At 54.5% G+C, this 22,655-nt stretch overlaps 4 protein-coding genes and 1 long non-coding RNA gene across 9 annotated transcripts in view; 1 reads left to right on the top strand and 4 right to left on the bottom strand.

Moving 5' to 3' along the window:
* The window catches only part of HOXC6 (homeobox C6), a 35,993-nt gene extending 13,987 nt beyond the window's left edge, over positions 1–22,006 (bottom strand). The window contains exon 1 of the mRNA XM_065524323.2: positions 21,850–22,006. The gene's annotated coding sequence lies outside the window, so the exon portion shown is untranslated. The remainder of the gene's footprint in view (positions 1–21,849) is intronic.
* Positions 1–22,655, bottom strand: part of HOXC10 (homeobox C10) — a 184,217-nt gene that overhangs the window by 152,520 nt on the left and 9,042 nt on the right. The window lies entirely within an intron of this gene.
* HOXC8 (homeobox C8) lies at positions 4,580–22,006 on the bottom strand. The gene is made up of 4 exons (XM_005571060.5): positions 21,850–22,006; positions 9,449–9,543; positions 7,165–7,950; positions 4,580–5,796 (listed from the first exon to the last, which is right to left on the bottom strand). Exons 3-4 carry the CDS (start codon positions 7,598–7,600, stop codon positions 5,504–5,506), a joined length of 729 nt encoding a protein of 242 aa, XP_005571117.1. The 5' UTR covers positions 7,601–7,950; positions 9,449–9,543; positions 21,850–22,006; the 3' UTR covers positions 4,580–5,503.
* HOXC9 (homeobox C9) lies at positions 13,537–16,707 on the bottom strand. Its single transcript, XM_005571061.5, has 2 exons — positions 16,142–16,707; positions 13,537–14,455 (listed from the first exon to the last, which is right to left on the bottom strand). Exons 1-2 carry the CDS (start codon positions 16,677–16,679, stop codon positions 14,211–14,213), a joined length of 783 nt encoding a protein of 260 aa, XP_005571118.1. The 5' UTR covers positions 16,680–16,707; the 3' UTR covers positions 13,537–14,210.
* LOC141408063 (uncharacterized) lies at positions 16,859–17,846 on the top strand. The gene is made up of 2 exons (XR_012420322.1): positions 16,859–17,158; positions 17,598–17,846. It is a non-coding gene; the product is annotated as an uncharacterized lncRNA (long non-coding RNA).

Genomic DNA, 22,655 nt, shown 5'->3' with positions numbered 1-22,655 from the left:
TGGATGGAATCCACATGACTTCTTGTGGCCAATCCAACTTGTGAGTCGATCGTAAACTTTTATTACTCAGCTGTAAATTTTCTGCAAACAACCGGGAATGCGATGCATTTGTGTAGCGTGTGCAAATGGGCGCCGCGGTCGCCATGTTTACCCAATTCTCTCGTAGAGGGAGCATCCCCGGACCCCCACCCCACCCTTACCCCCACCCACCGCCCACTCCCCACGGGCCGGGCTGCTGCAGGCGAGCGCGAAAAGAGCTGAGGGCGGACGCCCAGACGAAAGAAAGCTTCAAGCACGGAGGGTCGGTTGCTTCTCCTGGCTTGCCGAGTTTTAAATATTGTCCTTAATAAATGGGGGCATTAAGGTTGGATCAGGGGGAATTCAAAGCTTTGCAAAGATTTGTGGCCTTGAGGCAGTGATGGCTGGTGAGTTGCAGGGATTGAAAGGGTGCCTCCCTACCCCTTCCTTTTTTTTTTTTTTTTTGGAAGAGAACAACATCCCCTCTATGGGGTACCCCTGAAAACCCCTACTCCACCCTAGACAGGAATAGTAAGTAGTCTAAGACCACTGGCAACCATCCAACCAGACCTGACCTGGAGTGGTCTGAAGAACCTAGGGGACTAGACCTACCCTGGGCAATCCTGCAGTTTAGCAGGAGAGGTGAGAGTTGGGGGCAACTTCTAGGACCCTCAAAACGACCCTCATCCCGGGGTCCCTTTCTTAGAGAGAAAAACATTTTTCCCCAAGACCATCCCTAGTTTCACTTCCCAGTTCAAATGGTGGCTTACTTGGAATCTTTTTACAATTAAAAATAAAATTAAAGCCCAAGATCTTGGTCTCTACTTCCTTTTTGGGGGGAGGGGTGCAAGGCAGTAAGTCTTTTAGATTGCCCACACCCACCTGCCTTTCTCAGAAAAATTTTCTGATTCAGTGTCTGGGCAGCTGGGATGTACTACTGAGGCCTGAAAAAATAACCTTTTACTGCCCTGAATTCCACCTTCTGTGCTAAAATTTCGAGCAGCCTGTTTTTCCAGACCCGTAATTTTGAAGGTGAATCCAGAATAAATTCCCCCATAGAGACTATTTGCCGGGGGAGGGGTTGCAGCCAGGTCACTCTCCCCACGGGCTGGAGATTTGAAGGCCAGCAGCTCTCCACTTGGTCCCGCATCAAGCTGGCATGGGAATCTCAATGGCTGGGTGCCTCTCCCCGGACCAAGAGGGGATACCTCATGCCTTCCCCAAACTTCCTCCATAGTAAGCAAAACAGTTCCCTAGGCCGGATGCAGGGACCTCGTTTCTTTTTACAAACCCACCCATAAATTTTATAACAGGTAGTTAAAAATTACGACAAGGAAGCGCTGGCCCAGCTTTTCACAATGGGCAGCAGGGAGAATGGGACGGCGCTGCGGGCAGCTCACCGGAAATTTCACTTCTAGACTGTGGCACAACCTGTCCTGAGTTCTCCCTAATTGGGGCGGGGTAACTTTCCCAGCCAGCAGGCAGTCACTGGGGCATCTTATCTGGGGAAGATAAGACTGGGGAGACCAAACCACTTGCCTATCCGAGGGTCCCTCAAAGAGCCCTTCAGGACGCTCGCTACCTCTCTCACCCACCCCCAGATCTCTTGCAGGTCCGCACCTTCCTTTGCTTACACGATGAGGGAGTGGGGAAGAAAAAAAATTTAATGCAGAGAAACGAATTTGCCCCCCAACTTAATAGCTGCATTATTCTATCTCTACGGTTGAGATTAGAATAATAAATTCAAGGAGCAATGAGCGAGATGCTTCAACTCAGCATTCTCAAAGATACTATTTTTCACAAATCACAAATAGCTTTCGGAAGCCACTTTGATTGGCTAATAAAAAAGTAAAGAATGGGAGAGAAAGTCCTATCTGCAGCAGCCGAATGGTCCTCATTCCGGTAATGGGACGGCGGGAGCATTTGGGAGGACGCGATTCTAAAGAGAGCGCATCCCGCTCACAATTATGTTCCCCCATAAAACGGGTTTTTACCTCCTTTTCTTTACAAACGAGAAAACAGAGGCTGTGGGCAGGAAGGGTAGGGGAGAGGGTACTTCATGAGGCGGTGGCTGGGGCTTCCTCGGCTTAGCCCTCCCCATGCCTGGCATCTCGAGTAAAGCCGGGCGCCAGACGCACCCCGCCCTCCGACGCGCCGGGCTTGGGGCCACGGACATTGCTGAGCAGGACAAGGGATGAATGGGACATTTGGTGTGGGAAAAAGGTGGCAAGGCCCTTCGGAGCCATTTAATGCTGGGTTCATCCCACTAGGCTACTGGGCCGGATATTTTTATTAACAGCAATCATAATTCCACGTTTAAAAACGAAACGGAACCTCGGCCGTCCCTCGGAGTATGGAGGACACGCCTGTGGGAAGGCCCGAGGTCGGAGCGAAATGCTCTCTTTTCTGGCCTCCCTGGTGGGTAGCCGGTGTTTCCCACTGAGAACAGGGTTACCTGGCTGGTGCCGCTGCTCACAGCAGGGACCCCGGGTTAGGGTAGATTTCTCGGAGCTCCTATTCAAAGCTGTCCCAGCTGCCTACAGCGTGTGCTTCCAATTCACAGCCTTTCTCGGGCTGCAGGAGTCCCCTGTGAAGGAAGTCCGACTCAATTCTGTACTCAGGCCAGATTTGCAGGCCAGATTTGCGTGGGGGCCAGTGACTGGGACCCGGGTGAAATTACACAAAACAAGAGTTGGCCTGGGCCTAGGTCTGGGAAAATCATTGACCAGGAGCTAGATAGATGAGGGGTAGGGAGGAGGGGTGGGGGGAGAGAGAGAGAGAGAGAGAGAGAGAGAGTGGTGGGAGAAGAAGAAGCAGAAGCAGAAGAAGAAGAAGAAGGAGGAGGAGGAGGAGGAGGAGGAAGAGGAGGATGGAGAAGAGAAGAGAAGAGAAGAGAAGAGAAGAGAAGAGGAAAGAAAGAAAATCTGGCCTCAAAAATATTTCAGCCTTTGGGGGTCTGGTTTTTAAGACCAGAAGATCCCTCCCCTCCCTTTTCCCCTCTCCTGACTGAGTCAGAAGACTTGTATCTCTGGAATTTGGGATTATTTGACCAGAATCTTATTGGCATAAACAGAATTTTTAAGTCTAGGACTCTCCAGAGAGAAGTGAGAGACCCTTCTACCCTCTGGGTCCCTGAGCCTTCAATTCTTCATTTTGGGGAATGAAGATACCAGTAAAGATTCCCTCGTACCCCGCTGTGGCTGGGGTGGCAGGCTGTCCACTCAGCAGGCCCATCCTCCAGGCAAATGGCCCACACTATGGGGGATGGGTAACCTGCCCAATTGTCAAGGTGAAGCAGGGAGTGGACTTTAAACAGCCTGAACAGAAGTTGGAGTGCACACAAGCAGGCTGAATGACAGTGATGACAATCCTCCTGTACAGAGGATTGAATTTGAATTTCAGGATGTGGGCTCAGGCTTGTCACCTACAAACTCACTTACTTTCCCCTTCCTTTCTCCTCTCCTTCAGGCTTAAGCTTCCTCATCCTCCATTCTTAGCATCTCCCATCTTCAGGCATCTTCAGGCAAGCCCTGCAGACAGGCCAGCCAGTTGCCTTGAGCCTCACACATTCCCACCTGGTTCACTATTCTAGTGCTGGGTGCTGGGTGCTAAGGTCTGACCACAAGGGGCATGTGGAGATCAGAAGGAACCCCACTATCACATTCTCAGCCCCAGACCCTGGAAGAAAAAGTCATAGTTGCATAGGGTAGATTCTTTGTTTGGGCCCAGCCCAGGGCTGAGGAGGAGGAGGGTGGATGAGTGAGGAAATCTTTCTTCCCATTGGGATCCTGGCATCTGGAAACCCACTTTGTTTGGAGCCAAGATTCCCCCAAGGGCATACCTATAGACTCCTTCTTCTCTCAACCGATGGACTGTTCCTCTTCCTCTTCTCAATCCCTCACCCCTTTCACCTTCCCTCCCAGGCCAGCATGCTTTCTCAATTCCCAGGCTTCTCTCCATATGAGTTTCTCAACCCCAAAGCCAGAGCAGAGAAGGAGACCATTTCCAGAGAGCCAGACAGGGGGATAAGGAGAGAGACGGTAGAGAACGGGGAAGAGCTATGGAGAAAAAGCAAGTCATTCCAGCTTCTATTATTTTTCTTTTTTTTTTTTTTTATTATGACTCACGTATACAATACAAAGTACTTGGACAAGGAACAGGGCTGTCAGGACACAAAATCTACATTCATAGCTGGACATAAAGACAAATGACAAAAAATTATTATTATAGATATATTTTTAACGTTTTTTTTTCTTTCGAGCACGTTGCATAAACAGAGAATTCAAGACAGAGTTAACTATACATTCAGTGCAATTTAGTTCTACTCTACTGGGGTTAGAAGCACAATAAAAGCGCACAGGACCGGCGGGCTAGGCAGTCTCAGTTGTTGGGTTTTCTTAGTGAAATAAGCAGCAACAAACGACAACAAAACCGCATTACGAATACTCTCAAAGCAGGATTTCTTCCTATAGGTAGTGATAAAATACGCTGGAGGTTTCTTTCTTTCTTTTTTTGGTTTTTATTTTTTTCTCTTTTTTTCTCCTATAGCAGGATTTTAAAATTTTTCTCTTTTTCTTTTTCAAGATTATTGCAGGTTCCCTTTAGGTAGTACGTTAAAGATTTATTATTATTATTATTATTATTATTATTATTTTCATGATTATGGTGATTTCTGAGCACTAACACTAATGTAGCTCAGAGGAAGCCAGGCCCAACAGAACAGAAATCAAACAGCGAAGGAGAGGAAGGCATGGGCCCGAGTGACCATGGGATGGTTAGGTAGGATTTAGAGGCGACTGCAGGCTCCTATCTACCCTTCTGGAAATGTGGGGAGGGGAGAGACCCACATCTCCTTCAGGTTTCCATCAGGTTCCTAGAGAAAGTCAAGGGGGTTTTTCTAAGCAGGGCCCTGGGGAGGGGGAGGGGATATTCCTTGCTTTTTTCCTTATTTCTTTACATTTGTCTTCCTTTCCTTCCTTTCCTTTCTTCATTTTTTTCTGTCCTTTCCTTTTTTAAAAAAGTACATCTAGTACACTAGCCTTAGCATAAAAACAAAACCACAAGTTCTCGTCTGCGTTTCAAGGGGGCTCCCCTCTAAAATAAATACCAGAGAAGCAGGGAGGTGGGAGTGTGGCAAGAGACAGACCCAGGAGCACGGAGGCCAGGTCTCAGACCTTAAAATCCAGGAACGACTCAGAAGGGTGGGGGCAGGGACAAGTGTGTGGGGGGCAAGGAGTGAGACAGAGAGTCCGAACTTTTTGCTGTGTCTCGGTCTCCCCCCTCCAGCCCCCAAACAAATAAAGAAGGGGGAAGTCCAAAGGTAATAAAACCAGAGCTGCAAGTATCTGACAGGTAGTTAGAGTTGTGAGTGTCATTCTATTCTCTATAAAAGCAAATGACAGTCGTAAACTTCTCAATTTATCTGCTACCATAAAACGAAACTTCAAGGGAGTTGCTAAAGGGGGGGGGGGTCTCTCTTTTTTGCTTAGTCCTTATTTTCTTCCTTTTCCTCCTCTTCTTTCTCCTCTTCCTCATTTCCTTCTTCCTCCACCTTCTCCTCATCTCGGGCTCCCGGCAGTTTATCCTTGTTGTTCTCCTTTTTCCACTTCATCCTTCGGTTCTGGAACCAGATCTTCACTTGTCTCTCCGTCAGTCCCAGGGCATGAGAGACTTCAATCCGACGCTTTCGTGTCAAATAAGGATTAAAGAGAAACTCCTTTTCTAGTTCCAAGGTCTGATACCGGCTGTAAGTTTGCCGTCCACTGCGCCTCCCCGGAGCTGGACAGAAGAAAACCCCAGTCTGGTTACATTTGGGTGGGGGCTCGGTTTTCCCTCGCCACTCTTCCTCCTCTAAACTCCCCTCTCTGATGTCCTGTTCTCAGTTCTCCTCCCCTCTATGGAAAAGGCTAGAGCAGAAGGCAGACAAGGGCAGGAAAGTTGGGGGATTGTTTTGGTTTGGCTTCACCTTGGGAGGTGGGGTGGGGGTGGGGACTGGGGTCTGTTTGGAAACTGGGGCCTTCAGGGGCTGGGGGAGACCTGTAGAATCCCCCCCACTAGGCCTGTAATTCTAGGAAGTGGCCTTTGCAGCTTTGTTTACAAGTGCAGCATGGCATTTAGTGAGCAAGGCTGGGGACGGAGTGCTTCCAAAAGAAAGGAAAAAAAGCTGTGGGTAAAGAAGAGGGGCTCTGCCCACTGCCCTCTGCTTTTCTCTCTCTGCCTAATGCTTTTCCAATACGAAAAATAATTGATCTGCTGGAATGTATCACTGCTCCGCCTGATTGCTAACTGGAGACCAGCAAATAAATCATGGGCCATCCCCCCGGAACTTGTCGCTTTATAGCTTCCCCCTGTACTTCGAAATTGGGCCATGAGGGGCCACCCTTGGAGGGGCTCATGACCTGAGCTACTCTGCAGGTCTCAGGGAGACCCCATAAGTCCTTGATTGGGGGGCTGGCTAGGGTTTTCTGGAGCTCAGGGACCCCTAATCTCCATGGCCCCTCTCCTTTTGAGCATTCTTTTTTTCCCCCTCCTGTCGGGCTCCCCTGTCTTCTCCCAACTGGGGGAAGTACAGAAAAGTTGGGGTAGTGGCCCTCAGGCTGTTTCTCTGAGAGGAGGCTGTGGGTGCCCTAGAGAGCCAGAGAGCCTGTCCTTTGAGTCTCACCACTCTCTGGCTAGGGCAGAGAAACAGGGGTCTCCCTTTGCCCCAAGACAGCCTGGCCACTGTCCTGGACTCCAGGCTCCCTGCCTCTGGAGAAACTGGTTCGTTCCAAAGGCTGACAATCTCAGGGTACTCAGGGTACCATTCCCAGCCACCTCCCCAACTTTGACTTTAGAGACGGGGAGTGGGAGAGTCAGAGAAAGACAGACAGACAGACAGAGATGGAGAAAACGATTTTTAACCCTTTGTAGCCACACACCAGCTTTCCCCCACCTTCACCCCAATCCCCTAAATGTTCTAGGCACCCCCTCCCTGCCCCGCCCCAGCGGAGCCTTCCCAACCTCGAGAAACCCACCCAGGCACGGGGGTGTGGCGGGAGAGACCCCAAAGCCAGGAGAAAAAGCGAGGGCAGACAAAAAGGAGGCGAGGGAGGGGGGGAAAACCCCGGAGCGCGGGAGACCAAGGGGGAAAGAGAAAAGGCTTCTCACCGTGGGGTCTCATCCATGGAAACATGAGGCTGGGAGACGAGTTTTGATTTAAGTGGCCTTGTCCTTCGCTACTGTTAGTGTTGGCGGAGGATTTACAGTCGGGATATTGCACCACGCTCGCCTCTTGCTGAGCCCCATAAAGGGACTGTCTGGGGAGCGCCTCGTAGCCATAGAATTTGGAGGCGTCTCCGTGGCAGCTAAGCGAGCACGGGTTCTGCTGATAGCCTGAGTTGGAGATGCCGGAGGTGCCGTGGTGGAAGAAGTCTTGGACGTGGTGCGAAGCGTGCTGGAAGCCGGGCGCCGAGCCGCCGGGCCCGTACACCAGCGCATGGCTCCTGCCCACGCTCTGAGGGAACCGGCAGTCGTAATAGGCCGGTTCCAGGGACTCGCCGCCTTTGTATTTGGAGAACAGGGGGTTGACGAAGTAGGAGCTCATGCTGGGTACATGAAAACCCGCGGCCCCCTCCCCTCTGGCTCGCGACTACTCCGCCCGGTACCCCCGAAACTCCCCCTCCCCCCGGGACCAAACCCCAGGCCAGCTGGCTCCCCGGGACTGGGCTGGGCTGGTGGGCTGGGGGCTGGGCAGGTTGGGGGGCGCCTCGGTGCTGAGCTCGGCCGGCTCAGCAGAGCTCCCGGGGCTGGGGCGCGGGCGGCGGCGGCGGGCAGCGAGCGGGCGGCGGCGGCGACGGCGCTCCTCACTGTCGGTAGGTAGAGCTCGCGCTCTCTCACTTAGCTCTTTCCTTTAACAGCCCAGGCGAATTCCTCAGACTCCCGGCGGTGGCGGCGCTTACACGCGATTCGCGTTCATCAATCCACGACATGAAGACAGGCGAGAGAGAGAGAGAGAGAGAGAGAGAGAGAGAGAGAGAGAGAGAGAGAGAGAGAGAGAGAGAGAGATGGTGGGGGTTGAGGGGTACGGGGCTGGGGGGACCTGGAGGAAGGGGAGGGGAGGAGAGGGGGAGGGATGGGGATGTGTGGTGTGTGTAGGGGGCTGGTGAGCCAGCCCCAGCTAATGGCTGGGGCCAGCTTTTCCAGGGTACGAATTTAGATGTGAAGGTGCCTCTCGCCCCCAACCTCGCTTCTCTTTTCCTTCTTCTCAGAGAGAGAGAGAGACACCTGAGCCATCAGGTCAACCCAGGTTACCTCAACAGGTATAAGACCTCCAAGGGGATGAATACCTGCAAGCCAGAGCAGGGCCCCTAACCCAAAAGATGGGCTCCCTAGGGGGTCCCTAAGTCTGGAGACTTTCAGAAGGAACAAGCACACCATACCCCTAAATACTTCGGGCATCAGACCCTCCATCCCCTGGCCCCTCCCCTGGGTCCAAATCTGTTCTGTCTTCTTCCTTCGATCCCGGAGACTCTCTTGCTACCTGCTATGGGTAGAGGAGAGGGTCAGAGGCGGTGGGGCTGGGGAAAACTCCATATACCCAGTCAGGGCCACACTGCCCTTTCAGACACCAGCCCCTGCATGGAGCAGGAAACCCAGGCAATGGCCACAAGCTTGGCTAGGGGCTCTGAGAGCAAAGCTGCTTATGGAGACTAAAAGGAAAGGGCAGCTGGGTGTCCCTGGCTTCTAGTTGGGCTGATTCAGGACATTTCTTCTTAGGAGACTATTTGCATCTGAGTTGAAGGGGACTGGAGCAGGCCTCTTACTTGTCCCCACATACCCCCATGCCAGAGGAAATGCCAGCTCAGCCTGGTGGGGCCCCTGGCTTCACTGCAGCCCCCTCGTCCCCAGGCAGGCTGCCCAGGCCAGGATGTGGATGGAAACTGTCAACAGACACTCTTTAAATATTTATCCACACTTTCTCTGGAGGGTTCCCCCAACCCCAAGACTGAATACATTTAAGTTAATTCTAATGGATTAAAGAACCTCAGTCCATCAGCCCCCTTCTCTGGCCATAAGTGTGTACAGTGATTTGGGCTTAACACAGATAGAGAGAAAAAGGGAGAAAGTGAGAATACATGCGTGTTGTGTGCATACAAATGAAAAAGATGAATAAGAATTATTTTTCCAGTCCTCTCCCTCACTAGTGTGTGAGGCTGTTACACCCAGGAAATCCTGGAGCACACTCAGGACACACACGCACTGTACGTGCTGCTTCTCACCCTGAGACACATCAAGTCCATGCTCAGTGTAAACTAGCACACACATGCCTGGAAGCATCCTTGCCACCTCATAGACACTGTACGCACATGTGCACACCCAGGCACACATGCACACATGCCTGACAAACACAGATGAATCTTTAGGTCTTTGCATTATGAAAACAAAATGCTACCTGTTTTTCTTCCACATCCTGGGGGTTTCAGGGTTGGATGAGGAAGGAGGTGGTTAGGCAACCAGATCTTTTCCTTCCTCATCCGGAGCCCAGCTCTGGAGATGGAAAAAGGAATGGCGGTTCAGGGCAGGATGGTTTAGAGAGAATGAACACCTCCCCCCACCCAACCCAGTCCCTCTATTATCTAACTAATTGCTGGGGAAATGGCCACTCTCTGTCAAATTCCCAAAGGAGATTCACTGGTGCAGGCTGCAAGAGCTCCTTCCAGGATCCCCTGCATTCGGGGAATCCCACCCCCATATCAGGAGCTGCCCAAACTCTTAGACACCCGGAACTCTGGCATTGGAGCAGAGGAGGGAAGGGTCAGAAGAGGGCTGTGCCAGGGCTGCAGGCCTCCCTAGGGTCCAGAACAGTGGGAGTCAGGACAGGGCGTCTCTACCCCTACCACAGCTCCCTTCAGCTTTGGTTCCAGTCCTGCCTTTTCTGAGCCTGCTCTTCGGGTGCTGCGATGAACAGAGTGGACTCTGGGCTCCCAGCATCTGGGTCACTGGAGACTGTCATAAATACTTTCTCTTCCTAGCCTGGAAAAAGGAGGCCCAGAGGGCTGGATCCGCTCTGGGGCCTGCGCCTTATCATTTAGGAGGGGGGGGATATTTCGACATTTTATGGTCCAGCGAAAACCCTGCCAGAGAGCTATTCTTCCGGGCCTTTGTGTCTTGGAATGCGACTGTCCCGAGTGTGCCGCCACCGCCGCCTGCCCGGAGAGCCACCAGTCCCGCAACCCCTGGCCGGACTTGGTTTCCCCTTTTAGGGGTCCCCGCCATTCTTTCATTTGTTTGTTTGCTTTCTTTTACACGTTATCTGGTTTATTTCGCTCCCCGAGCCTGGAAATAAAGGAACCGAAAGCAGCCATCCTCGCCGAGGCCGTCTCTGTCCCTCTCCCCGAGGCCTGCACCGCCCTCATAGGTACCACGGATTTATGTTCGTTTGTCCGGGTCATTCTGCCTTTTTGTGTTAATTACTCGCTGCCTGCTTTGCACTTATCTCCTCCACAAAGCGATTATTTTTGATGCCTGCCCTCCTGAGCCTTCTAAGTCTGCTGCCAGAGCGAGGGCCCATCTCCCGCTGCCACTCGCGAATTATTTACACCTCGCAGGTGAGAGGATTGATTTGCTCAGAGTCAGTGGGGCCGGGCCGGCCGAGGTGCGGGGCCTTCTCGCAGCGGCTGCGGGCCGGGCCTCAAATGTCAGTGCGGCCAGGGCGGCCCGGGGCACGGCCGCCTCTATCATTGAGCAACAGCGCCACCTCGCGTCCATTTGCTCCAATGCAGTCCGACTGGGAAAAAGCTAACAGAGGTCCCAGGCTTGCCCCAAAGGTGGGAAGTGGGAGGAAGGAATCTCCAGATGGGTGCGCAGGAGAGAGATTCCCGGGAAGGGAGTTGCCCCAGGACTGCTGTTCTTTTGTTTTCTAAGTTCTTGAAATAAAACCTTGTGAAAGGTTCCACACTGTTTTCTCTTTTTGTTACCCTCCCTTCTCCAATTAAGAGACTCTAAGCAAAGCAACTACCGCGATCTACCCCCATTCAGGCGCATTTCTGGGCTTGGAACATCTCCGCGAACGCGGATGCACGCTCCGAGGCTCCCACGACCGCCTGCCCGCGGCGCGCACCCTAAAGTCCTCGCTCCTCTTACCCTGATGCTGGCCCCGCACCGACTATTCCACCGCCTCCTGCAGGACTTTAGGGTGGGACTCTGACTTCTCCAGGCTGTTTGACCCCTGGTTTGTAGCCCATCCCTCTCGCGCGCGCGCTCTCCACCTCTCCCTCTCAGCCAGTGAGGTCCTGTTCTCCGTGGGCCATAGACAAAACATTCCTATAATCCGATTTCAAAGGAAAGAGTGTCCACCTTATTTAAACCATAAAACAATTAAGCCCAGACGTCTAGCCAGCTCCGCGCTGCTGTTTTGTTCGGCCCCATTCAAAACCCAGAACAGGGAGACAAACAGCGCCATAAAAGTGGCATTTCGGGGCTGCGGAAATGTACCTATCCGCTGCCTTCCCAAGTGGAACAACCTTTAGGGTTTTGTGATTCTGACAAAGGAGCAGAGGAGAGGTGGGAGGGAAAGATTAGGGGAAGAGGGCGTTTGCTAGCCCCTCTCTACCCCCAGCTTTCATTTCTTTCCCCAGATGCAAGTTGTGTTGTTGTTTTAATTCGTAAATGATAGCGAATAAAAAATGTTTCCAATCCTGACCTGCAGGCTGGGCTGGGATTGAACAGTGGGCCGGGCCGGGTGGGCCTGCTCTGCATCCCATGATTTCCTCAGGGTCCTCCAAGCCCGCGGCCCTCCTTCCTGCCCGCAGTAAGGCCGCTCAGGCCGGCTGCAGGAAGCAGGCCGCGCTGATGGACGCTGAGGGGAGGCGACAGAGCCTGGGAGCAGGGGCGGGGTGGAAGCCCGGAAACGCCGCTCTCGGTCTGGAAGAGAAGCCCGCATCCCTGGCGCTCCCGACCAGGGGAGAGAGAGGTGTCTTGGCCTCCACTGGGTGGGGAACAGGAGTCAGAGTTCCAGAACAGCAAAATGGCCAAAGAGAGGTGTGAAGAAGGAGAAAAACTATAGGCAAAGCACCTTTCAAATGGACCAAGAAAACAATGCTTCTGGAATTGGGCAGGCGGTCTCTTAAGCTTGAAAGAGGAGCTGGTGCTTCAGCGACTGCGAAGTCCCTTGTTGCGACTTAATTGCCCCCCGCTATTATCGAAACAAAAATTTCACCCCTTCCTACCTTCCTCCAGTCACCGAAATTGGAGTTTTTAAATAGAAGGAGAGAGTAGGAGATTCAAATGATGGGGAAGGGGCTGGTCCCTACAAGTGTCTCACCATCCTGTAAGGTGATGCTACCGGGAGCAGCACATGGGCTGGGGTCTCTAATTATTTTTTCACGGAGGTATCCCCCAAATATTCAGAGCGATATCCTGCACCTTTGGCAGAATGGGCAGCTTGAGATATTAAAGGACTATATTTCAAACAGCCTGATTTTAATAGTTTCCAGATTGGGGGATTTCCGAGAAAGGGGGCGCTGGGCCGAGGCATACCCGCAGCTTGTGTCTGCTTCTGATTAGCAGATTAAAACTGCTGGTTCTAGGAAGGCGCTCTGGGGTGCAGTACAGTCGATCAGCCCCACTGGGCTGTTACACACACATCCCCACACCTTTGCGCTTGGGATCCCACAGCCACCAGGGAGCACCCACTCCTGACTAATCTCTGGCCAGCTTCCTTGGGCCTTGGGCACACCATCCCCCAGAAATGCTGCAGCTGCACAGCATGACCCAGTCACCCCTAGACAAACATTCAAACTAAATAACAGAGTAGGGGAGACAGAGATTGGGAAGAAAAGAACTAGGAGAAAGAGAGAAAGGAGCTGAGACTGCATTGAGAAATAGAAACCATCTAATTCTGATTGTATTGGCTTTGCCATCTTTCTCCTTCCTTCCTTTTTTCCTTTCTTCCTTTTCTTTCCTCTCTCCTTCCATGTCCCGTCTCTTCTCTCTCACTCTCTGTTTTTCTTCTCTCCCACTGCAGTCCCCAGTGCCTGTCCTGCCCTCTGAGGCCTGCCTGGCCTTCCTACTAGTCGCACACCCCCTCCCAGCCTTTTTTCCCAGCCATCCCTGCAAGTACCAAAGCACCAGTGCAGCCAGGCAAGAATCCAGCCTGGGCCCTCACCCAGCACCCAACTTTCATCTTCACCTATCTCTTCCCTCCGATCTCTTGTACTCATAAATTATTACAATTAATTACAGCCAAGGAAAGCCATTCATGCCGTGCCTCTCCGCCGCACTCCATCTAGCCACCAGGAAACTTGTAGGCAGCCAGCCGGGGCAAGCACAAGCTGGGCCTGGGCCTCAGCAGCCTCCACCCCGCCCCCCGAGCCCCCCCACCCCTCCCTGACTGGAGAGAAGCAGCAGGCATTTGCCCTTCCAAGGTAGAAGGAGCCCATTCTCTGGCTCCAGCCTCCGCTAGACGACCTGAGCACTTGCCTCCTCCACAACAGCAGACTGGGAACCATAGGGAGGAGAAATAACGAGAACTGGATACAGTTGAGTTTCTGGTTTTTTAAGTGACTTCGATATATTAACACAGGGCTGTTCTACCATAACAAACAGGAGCACGTTACAGGACGGAAGCTGGGGACGAACGCTGGGGATGAGAAGAAACACTGCTATGTACAGCCCAAGGCGCCGGCCTGCACGGCCCGACCCAGCCCGCGGCATGGTCCCCAGCCCTCGCCCCTCAGCTCCTGGGCTGAGAATCATTATGATGTATGTGTGTGTGTCTTTTTTTTGTTGTTGTACAAAATCTGCACGCAGAGCGCCCCAGGCCCGGGGAGGGATGGCCTGGACCAAATACGATACAGGGGGAAAAAATAGAAATATAGCAATTCAAGTACTGGCTTCTCTGAAGAAAGGAGAAAAAAATCACATTTGTGTGTGTCATTTATTTCGCTTGCGCTGGGGAAAGAGAACGCAGTTTCTCTCCCCGCCTCCTCCTCGCTGGGTAGAACTAACTCTAAAACACCAATATCTCAACACTGAACCCTCCCAAATCGCAAGAGTTTTCTTTTCCCCTTCCTTTTTTTTCTTTTTAAGCTGATTGGCTTTTCTCTATCTTGCTCTTTCCTTTTCTTTTTCGTCTCTCCCCGGCCTGTGTTGGGGTATTTTGTGGGGTTTTTGTTTTTCCCTTGGCTGTGCTGAGGCAGCAGGCTGGGCAGTGTTTAGGACTGCTCCTTGTCGGTTTTCTCTTTATTCATCTTTTTCATCTTCATCCTTCGGTTCTGAAACCAGATTTTGACTTGCCGCTCGGTGAGATTGAGAACCCGGGCCACCTCATACCGACGGTCCCTGGTTAAATACATATTGAAGAGAAACTCCTTCTCCAGTTCCAGCGTCTGGTACTTGGTGTAGGGGCAGCGCTTCTTCCTCGTGGAGCGGGCGTGAATCCAGTTGGCCACGGGGTTGCCTGGAGGGCCAAACACAAGCAGGGGTCAGTGGAGCCCCTTTCTAGCCCAGGACTTCTGCTACTCTACCCCCAGACTCAGCCAGGCTCCCCAAATGCAATAACTGAACCTGAATTTGGACACATTTTGCTTTAGGAATTTTCCTCCTTCCTCGTTTTGCATTCTGTCCCCTCCCCAGCTTCCCCCTTTTCAGTTTCCAGCACCTAAAACTGTAGGAAATCCAAAGCTATCAAAGCCCCTCCAGTCTGGTCCTCAGCTTCAAGAGTAGTAATTTGAGAATATCCTCATAAAAAGTCCAAATTCCCAACCGTTTCATAGGCCCATAAACGCTTCTCTCTCTTGTTTTTTATTTTTATAGCAAGGTCTCTCTCCTCCCCACTTCCCTCCTCCTCTGCCCCCTCCCATCCTCCCAGCCCACGACCAAGTCCTGAAATTTTAGCAGTTCTGCTTCCTGACCCTGATAGTCCCTAAACCCCTCACCTCCCTCTGCAGCACCCTCCTCCCGCTTGGAGTTCAACCCTGCTGAGGCGAATTCTCAGGGTGATGCTGAAACGGGAAAAGTCTTTCTCCTCTCCCCAGAGAGCTGCTGGCCTTGGGGACAAGCTCCCCTATATCTTAGTTTTCCTGTTTGGCCTCCAGTGCCCCCCTCCTGCCAGCCCTAGGACAGGCTCTGCAGGAGCCAAGCCTCCAATTTCAGGTTTATGGGAGTAGCTGAGGGCAGGGAGGGAAGCCTTCAGAGGGGTATAATTAGGCCCTGGCCCCTTATGGGGCTGGAGGAAAAGATTTCCTGCAGCCCCCTCCTGGGACTCCCCCAGACACTTCCTCACACCCAGGGGGCTGCACTCCCTCCCCTGCTGTTTCTCCTTCTTTCCCCTTTTTCTGGCCCTGCAGCTCCCACCTGCCCCCCACCCTAGCCCTCCTGTGCAATCCTCAGAAGGTGCCTGTCTCCCTGATTGGAGTGTGTGTGTGTATGTGTGTGTGTAGAATTCTCTAATCTGGGGTAATGCCCACTCCTCATCCCTGATCCCCATTCTCAACCCTTAACCTCCAAGACCCTCAGAAGAGGGTTCTCAAGTTTAAGGAGACTCAGACCCCACTTTTGTCCCCACTTCTCTTTGAAAGTCCTGATCTCTCCAAGTTTCCAGGCTTCGGAATATCTCAGACCCCTCACCCAGTGCTTCTGGGGGAGAAGTCCATGGACCTTCTGTTTTATGAATCTCTAGTGGGGTGAGCACCTCCACGCTGACTGGGAAGCAGGGGTAATTCTTCTCGCTGGGGGTATCTCCTCTGTGCCCCCAGTGTCCTCCTCACCTCTTCCCCATCCCATCTCAAATCATAAACTGAACCTCGCCCCCAGCCCCATCCCCTGGCCCTGTCTGCATTTCTTCGAAAGTGGTGACTGAGCCAAAAAGCCTGGGCTGGGAGGAGGGGGCAGGGGTCTCTCATCAAAGCCATCTCCTGAGAGAGGAGCTCCCCTCGGCTCTCTCCCAACCTGTCTCCCTGGGCCCCCTTCTCAGACCTCCTGCCCCTGAAAGCTCCCCAAGGTAATTCGCTTTTATTGAGTCCTCGCCCCCTCGCCCCTCTCCCGAGCTCCCTGCACGGTTCTGGAGGGCTGTAATCAGGCTGCCCCCGCCCGTCCTCCCCTCCCCTCCCGCGCCGGTTGTAAAGGAAAATTGCTCCCAACTTACTGGGGTCCAGGTCGGCCTTCTCCTCTTTGTGCTTGCTGCCGGCGAGCGCGTCCGCCTCGGGCGAGGGCAGTGTCTGCGGGGCGCGGTCGCGCAGCTCCCCGGGCGAGCCGTACATGTAGTCCGGATAGCTGCGGCCGTCGCCCGGGCCGCAGTCCGCGCGGCGCCCGGGGTAGGCGTCCGGCTTGAGGGCGTAGTGACGGCCCCCGGCCGGGAAGCTGGGGAAAGAGACGGCGCCGGACAGCGGCTCGAGCCAAGTCCGCATGTAGCGCGTGTCGGCGCCGAGGTGGGGCTGGGGGCCGTACGGGTGATATACCACGGACGACTGCGAGGGCACGGGCGCCCACGACGTGCTGAATACGGCCGGCTTGGGCGCGAAGCTACAGGACGGAAAATCGCTACAGTCCGGCACCAAACCGCTGGGTCTGGCGGCGGCGGGGTGAGCCCCCGTGGCCGGAAACCTGGACGCTAGGAGGTCTTCATTGTCGTGAGAGATGAGCGAGTCCACGTAATAGTTACTGATGGGCCCCGTCGCCGACATCGTAACGGGGTTTTACATACATAAGATTATTGTATGAACTGTATATGTACTTTTTATCTGCTCACAGAACAATCAAGGCAGGTAATTATTTTTCCAGCCTTTTCCCCGCAGCTCATTGGCTCCCCGGCCCCCACGTGATCGTATTTACCCAAAAATACGGCGCGGATCAATGCGCAGGGGCTTTTTTTTCCTTGCTTTTTTTCCCCCTCTCCCACCCCCTTCCCTCTGCTGCTCCCCGCGACCTGCGATTTCCTGGGGGTCCGGAACTCTGGACCCAAGGCACCGGTCACCCGCTCACGACGGCTCCTAGCTCATCTGAGAAGCCCCTGTGCCCATGTCCACCCATAAGCAGATGGCCTCCCCCCAACCATGAGGATTTTTTAATGGGGTGAAAATGCCAGTCCCCGAAGCCAGGGTTCTCGGACCCCAAGGGCCGAGCTGGGCGCGGGAGCCCCGCAGGGGCGGGGAGGCCGACCGAGGTAGGTGGAGGAACTATTTCTTGACGTAATCCGTCTCTGTCGGCCCCGACGCTCCCGCAGTCTCTGCGCGAGCCGAGATCAGCGATTGTCAGTTCAGAACGTGGCTTTTAAAAATGCGTTTTTAAATAGTGTGTATGTATGTATTTCTTTCAGGAGCAGCAGCAGCAGCGGTGAGGGAGGGAGGGTGGGAGGGGACTGGGGAAGATGAGATACAGGGAAGGAAGGAGGGAAGGGGAGCGTTCTTCTGCCACTGGCCAACTCAGCCCCCCAAATCTGGGTTGGGGAAGCCTGGGAAAGGTGCTCCCTGGGTGGGAGGGGTAGAACCTCAGGATCTCATACACCTTTATCAGCAGCCTTAGAAGTCTTCTTTTTGCTTTGGCACAGATATACAGGCGCCTTTATTTTAAATTTATTGTCTATATTTATCTTTCTTTGCCAGCTTGAAGAAGTGTAGGAGAGATCCACACAACTTAAGTGGGGCGTCCCCATCCCATCTTCCTGCTCACCCTCCTTTGCCCCCAGCTCCATCTCTGCGACACTTCCCCCACCCCCACCCCCTAAAAAAGAAGTCACTCCCGGGCTCTGTCTGCAGAAAGCCAGGGTGAGAGCGGGCAAGGCAAGAGAGCGACCTCGGTCGTGGGCAAGTAGCTTGTTTTTACGTCCTTCAATAAAATTTTTATGAGGATCATTTGATTGTTCATAAATGTGTCTTTCATTAAATAAAATTGTAGGCTGTTTTTGGAACGGGAAAAAAGCAACGGAGGGACGGGAGAAAGCAATTTCTTTGGGGTCGGATGCAGGAATTCCAGAGGGGGCAGTGTGATTGTAAAGGAACATCAGACAACTTGGATTCCTCCCCCCAATAAGTTGGTTGCTACCTCCTCCTTCAATTGAGGGTTTGTGCCCAGCCCTCTGCTTTCCATCAGACTGTCCCATGGTGGTGTAGTAAAGGGGGGCTTTAGTCAAGTAGGAAATTATCAGTGTGGGTGAAGAAGAGGGGGCATGGAGGTTGGCTGGGGGCGGGGGGAAGGGACAGGTGATGCCTCGAGAGATATGGTGCACTGAGGCAGGGTAGAGTGAATTTGAAGGAGGGGTGCAATTTCAGGGTCAGAAAGGAAGAGTCCCAGTCTGGCCAGGGAAAATAGGCAGGAGCTGAGGCTGAGATGCAGGCTCTGGAGGCAGCAGGGTAGGAGTCTTCCAAGACCCAGCCACGCCTGCCCTTCTTTCCCTCTCCTGTCCCCAGGAGGGGACCAAATGCCAGGGGTGGGGGCGGGGGCTAGTTTTCTCCTGCATCTCTGTGGATCTTTCTCCTGTGGGGTGGAGAAGGGCTGGGGAGAGTGTGTATAGTATGTGTGTTGCGGGGGAGGAAAGTTGGGGGGAGACAGCTGCAGCTGGCAGCACGGACCCCAGCTCCATAGGCCCACTCCCAAGTCTCTGCTCCTCCCCCTCTCCCGTTCTTTCCTTTTCCTTTTCGGTCTAGCGGGGCGGTTTAACGAGGCTGGGATTTCAACGCATGGGGGAGGATGAAGGATGTGTTTGGTTGGGGAGAGGCTACTTGGGGGTTCAGCTCCTTGGCGCCACTGTCTTCCCCTCCCTTGAGCTGGACTGAGCTGGGAAACCCAACTTACAAGAAGAAACAGAGTATCTCTTTGGCCTTGATGGAGTTGGGTTAGCTGTCAATCAAAAAATCTCCCTCACTAGTTCAAGGAAAAGACAGGAGGTTCCAGTACCCCTGCGGAGGCTTTCTCCAAATCCCCAGTGCAGCCAGCACCTCCCCCAGCCCAGGGTGGCTGAGGACCCCGCCCGGCTGTTGGGCGGCTGCTGGCAGCGATGAGCAGAGACGTTTAGCCCTCAGCGGGGCCCGGGGCCAGACTGCGACCAAGAGGACATCAGGGGACAGAGTCTGAGAGACTGAACGCGAGACAGCCTGGGACAGACCAACTGAAACACGGAGCCAGGCCCAAGAGAGGAAAGAAGGAAACGGAGCATTAGAATAAAGAGAAAAAAGGGGGAGAATTAAAGAAGGAAGGCAAGACGAAAAGAGATAGGAGAGCCGGGAAAGACAGGCGTGCAGAGAGGGAGGCGGAGGAAGGGCGGCCGTACGCAGGCAGGACGGGGCAGGGGCGAGCTGGCGGAGCAGCCGTGGCATTGTGCAGCCCGCAGGCTTGCCGGGCCTTTGCCGCGGGACCGGCTCCGGGCGCGGCAGCCACTTCTGTCTGGACACAAAGGCGGAAGAGGCCTCCTCTCCTGTCCCTCCCAGGAGACTTGCTCGGGTGGGTACACTAGGCCTCCGGGATATAGAACCCCATATTGGCCCAGACAGCCGCTCAGGCGACTGGGGGCTGAGCCCTGCTCTAGTCAAGGAGCGAAGAAACAGAAGAGGAAAGAGGTTTCACGCCTGCTCCTCCTTTGCGTCTTCTCCTGGCGACAAGGCCAGCTGCCTCAGCCTCAGCTTTCCTGGAGGAAAGAGTCCCTAAGGAGCCTCCCCTATGGGCCTCTGCTATTTGGGAAAGTTCCTCAAATAGACATCGGGGCGGTAAAGAGACGCCCCCTTCTCTCCTACCCCCTTTGAACACCGCCTTCTTTTCAACTCTTGAGCTGCCTGCGCACCCTGCCTGCCCACTCTGCGGAGGCGGCAGCAGCGGGCAGTGAGGATCAGTGGCGGGATCCCTGCTGCTGTGAAATCCCCTGTGAAACCAAGGAGACTGTCGCTTTCCTTTATTTTATTTTGTTTTTTTTTTCCCGGGAGTATGAACTCCGAACTCTTCCCACTCAGAGGCAGGCACGACTGCGGATCAGGAAGCAGGCCTCGCCCACAGCCCCTTCCCAGCCAATGCCTCATTTTCCCTGCGCCTTTCGAAGAGAGGCGGCCTTGGGGAGGGGGGCTAGAAGAGGCTGGGAGTCCCGGAGTCCACTGGGCGGAGGTTCCGCAGGTCCACAACTGCATGTGGCCTGTAGCCCCCATTCTCCACATTTGGAAGGGGGTGGGTGGCAAACCAGGGCTTTGAAGCGGACCTGCAGATTTCCCTCAAATCCAGGTTTGTAGGTGCGGGGGGTGGGGCACAAAGGATATGGGGGCACCAAGAAGGAAGGTCTGTCTTCCTGGGGTTCAGTTACTCCTTCTGAATCTTCTGCCATACGCCAGACTCCCCCTCACCCACACACTCCCTTCAATTTTCCTCAGCACCATTGAGGCAAACCCAGGGACTGGAGGCCACTGGGAGTTCTCATTGGGGAGGGGGAAACCCCAGCTTTAGCTCGCAGCTGTGCATTCGCTCTGTTCTTACAGTTCCTTCCTACCCTCTAAAGACTTCACTGGGCACAGGAGAGACCCCTGAGGGGGAGGGGCACCTTTATTCCATCACCTGAAACCTGGGCAGCTGCGGCCATAACCAAACTAGCACCGTGGGAAGGACAGGCAGAAAGATAGACAGGTTAGAGTCGTCCCCTCCCCCTGCCCCGCGCCTTCCTTTTAGTGATTTAAATTCCCTCCGGTTCAATCCACACCGTCAAGTTCGGATTAAATTTAAAACAGGCTTTCTCCCGTGCCCCCAGCGGGCCATCCCGGCTGCCGCAGGCAGGGAGCCCGCTCCCGGCTCGTCAGCACCCGCCCTGCGCGGAGAAGGCCGTACTCCATTTGCTTTCATTTTCCTTCTCCCCCTGAAATGGGCTCATTTCACCTCTCCACTGCCCTCTCCCCCTCCCCGCCCCCTCCCCGGTTCCCCTCTACTTTCCCCCCTTCTCTCTCCTGATCCCTCTTTGTTGAGAAAAACACACCCACACACAACTCCTCCTAGCTAAGGCCTGCGCTGGAAGCAGAAACTGAGTTCTCTTGGCCTGCCGCGAGGAGACCCGCGTCCTGCCCCCACCCCAGGTGGGTATCTGGGATCCCTACACGCCAGGAGTCAGGTCCCCAAGCCCAGCAGGAGTGAAATCCTCAGGGCCTGTGAACGTGGCCCTCTCAACGCCACGGCCTGCCGGGCCTGCATTCCCGCCGGCGCCCCCGCCCTGCCGCTCCGCAGCAAACGGGGCTATTTCCGGCTCCCCCAACATGGTCTGGTTTTCCAGCCTGGGAGTGGCTGGAGGGGGAGCCGCCCCAGAGCTAGAGCCGCTCCCTGCCCTGCCCGGAGCCCCAATGGCCCTGAGCGCCTTGTTACCTGATCTTTTGTGTGATGTATGTGTCGCAAGGAAATTTGCAGTGACTTTGGAGCCCAGACTGAGGAAGCGGAGGTGGCGAAAGGAGAGACAATACGGGTCCGAAGTACAATTAAGGGGCCAGAGCCGCTCGTCTCTCCCCCGCCCTCCTTGCCCGACTGCGAGCTGTCTGGCCTCAAACCTCAGGGCGACACGCGAACCTGGAGCCGGAAACTCAGCCCGTGGCAGAGGGAGTCAGAGGACTCTGCATCCAGGAAACAGAAGCAAAGCGCCCTTCCAACTTGGGAGCGCCTTAACCAGCCCCGCTGAGTTGCAGAGAACCCAATGAATGAAAGTGCAAATTCCGCCGTTTTTCCCGATTTTTTTTTCCAGCCTTGGGAAGGAGAGCTCAGGGTTTGGGGCGTCTCAGACAGAAAGGCAAACCGCATCTCCTGAGGCAGACAGACCCACAACATGAGTGTGAGCCTGAGATCACATACAGGTTCAACATTTCCCGAGGCCTCTTTGCCAGGCCCGGGGGGCGCCGATCTCCCTACCTTCTCTCCCTCCAGGGCCTCAGGCAGAGAGACCCAGAAGACTCGGTCCCTCTGGTTTGGTCCAATCCCGCTTCGGAAGCGCCTTCGTTACCTGCTCCTCCGCTCCCCACGGCCATAGATACAGGACAGCCGCCTCCCGCCTGGGGAGGGAAGCCCCGGCCACCACGGCCGCCGCCGCCCGCCCTCCTTCCCTCCCTCCCTCCTTCTCGCCCTCCCTCTCTCTCCCTCCCTCGCGCGCTGCCGCTCGCGGGGCCCTCCCGCGGGCAACCTGCTCTGGACCAAATCCAGGTATCTCCGAAAGAGAGAAAAAAGAAAGGACCTCTTACGTGGAAAAGAAAAGAAAGAAAGACCGTCCATTGCATTTATTTTTCATGCTGTGACCATTGGTCGGCCTCAGTTCAGACGTCCCGGACTCGGCCCGGCAGCTGCAGAGGTGTGCAGGGCCTGCTGCCTCGCCCACGCCGACCGCCACGCCCGGTGCGCCGCGTGCTCCACACTCTGGGCCGCCTCCCCCACGGCAGCCCAAACACCCAGCGGACCTCAAGGTCCTTTCTACAGACTCAACATCCGGTTGCCCGCCTCGCCGCCGGCCACAGCCCGGGAGCCCGCTCTGCTCTGTCTGCGGCCAAAGTCCATACACAATCCACCTTGCCGGTGCTCTTGCGCCCTGCCTGGACACCCCTCCTGGCTACGCAGCCGTCCGGGCCACACTCGGGCTGCGGCCCGGCCCAGGACTTCGAACCTCGCCCCCTGCGCGACCCACACAAAGCCCTGAGCCCTGGCGTTGCCGCCCGCAGCCCCCGTCC

This window comes from Macaca fascicularis, chromosome 11 (genome assembly GCF_037993035.2).
Source record: "Macaca fascicularis isolate 582-1 chromosome 11, T2T-MFA8v1.1".
In the NCBI taxonomy this organism is placed as follows: domain Eukaryota; kingdom Metazoa; phylum Chordata; class Mammalia; order Primates; family Cercopithecidae; genus Macaca; species Macaca fascicularis.
Note: the sequence above shows the minus strand (reverse complement) of the source record. Positions and strands in the feature narration are given on the sequence as shown.

Coding starts and splice junctions, on each gene's coding strand:
- HOXC9 (XM_005571061.5), bottom strand. CDS start 16,679: ATGTCGGCGACGGGGCCCATCAGTAACTATTACGTGGACTCGCTCATC. Junction 14,456..16,141: donor GAAGGCCGACCTGGACCCCA/GTAAGTTGGGAG, acceptor TTGGCCCTCCAG/GCAACCCCGTGGCCAACTGG.
- HOXC8 (XM_005571060.5), bottom strand. CDS start 7,600: ATGAGCTCCTACTTCGTCAACCCCCTGTTCTCCAAATACAAAGGCGGC. Junction 5,797..7,164: donor TCCATGGATGAGACCCCACG/GTGAGAAGCCTT, acceptor TCTTCTGTCCAG/CTCCGGGGAGGCGCAGTGGA.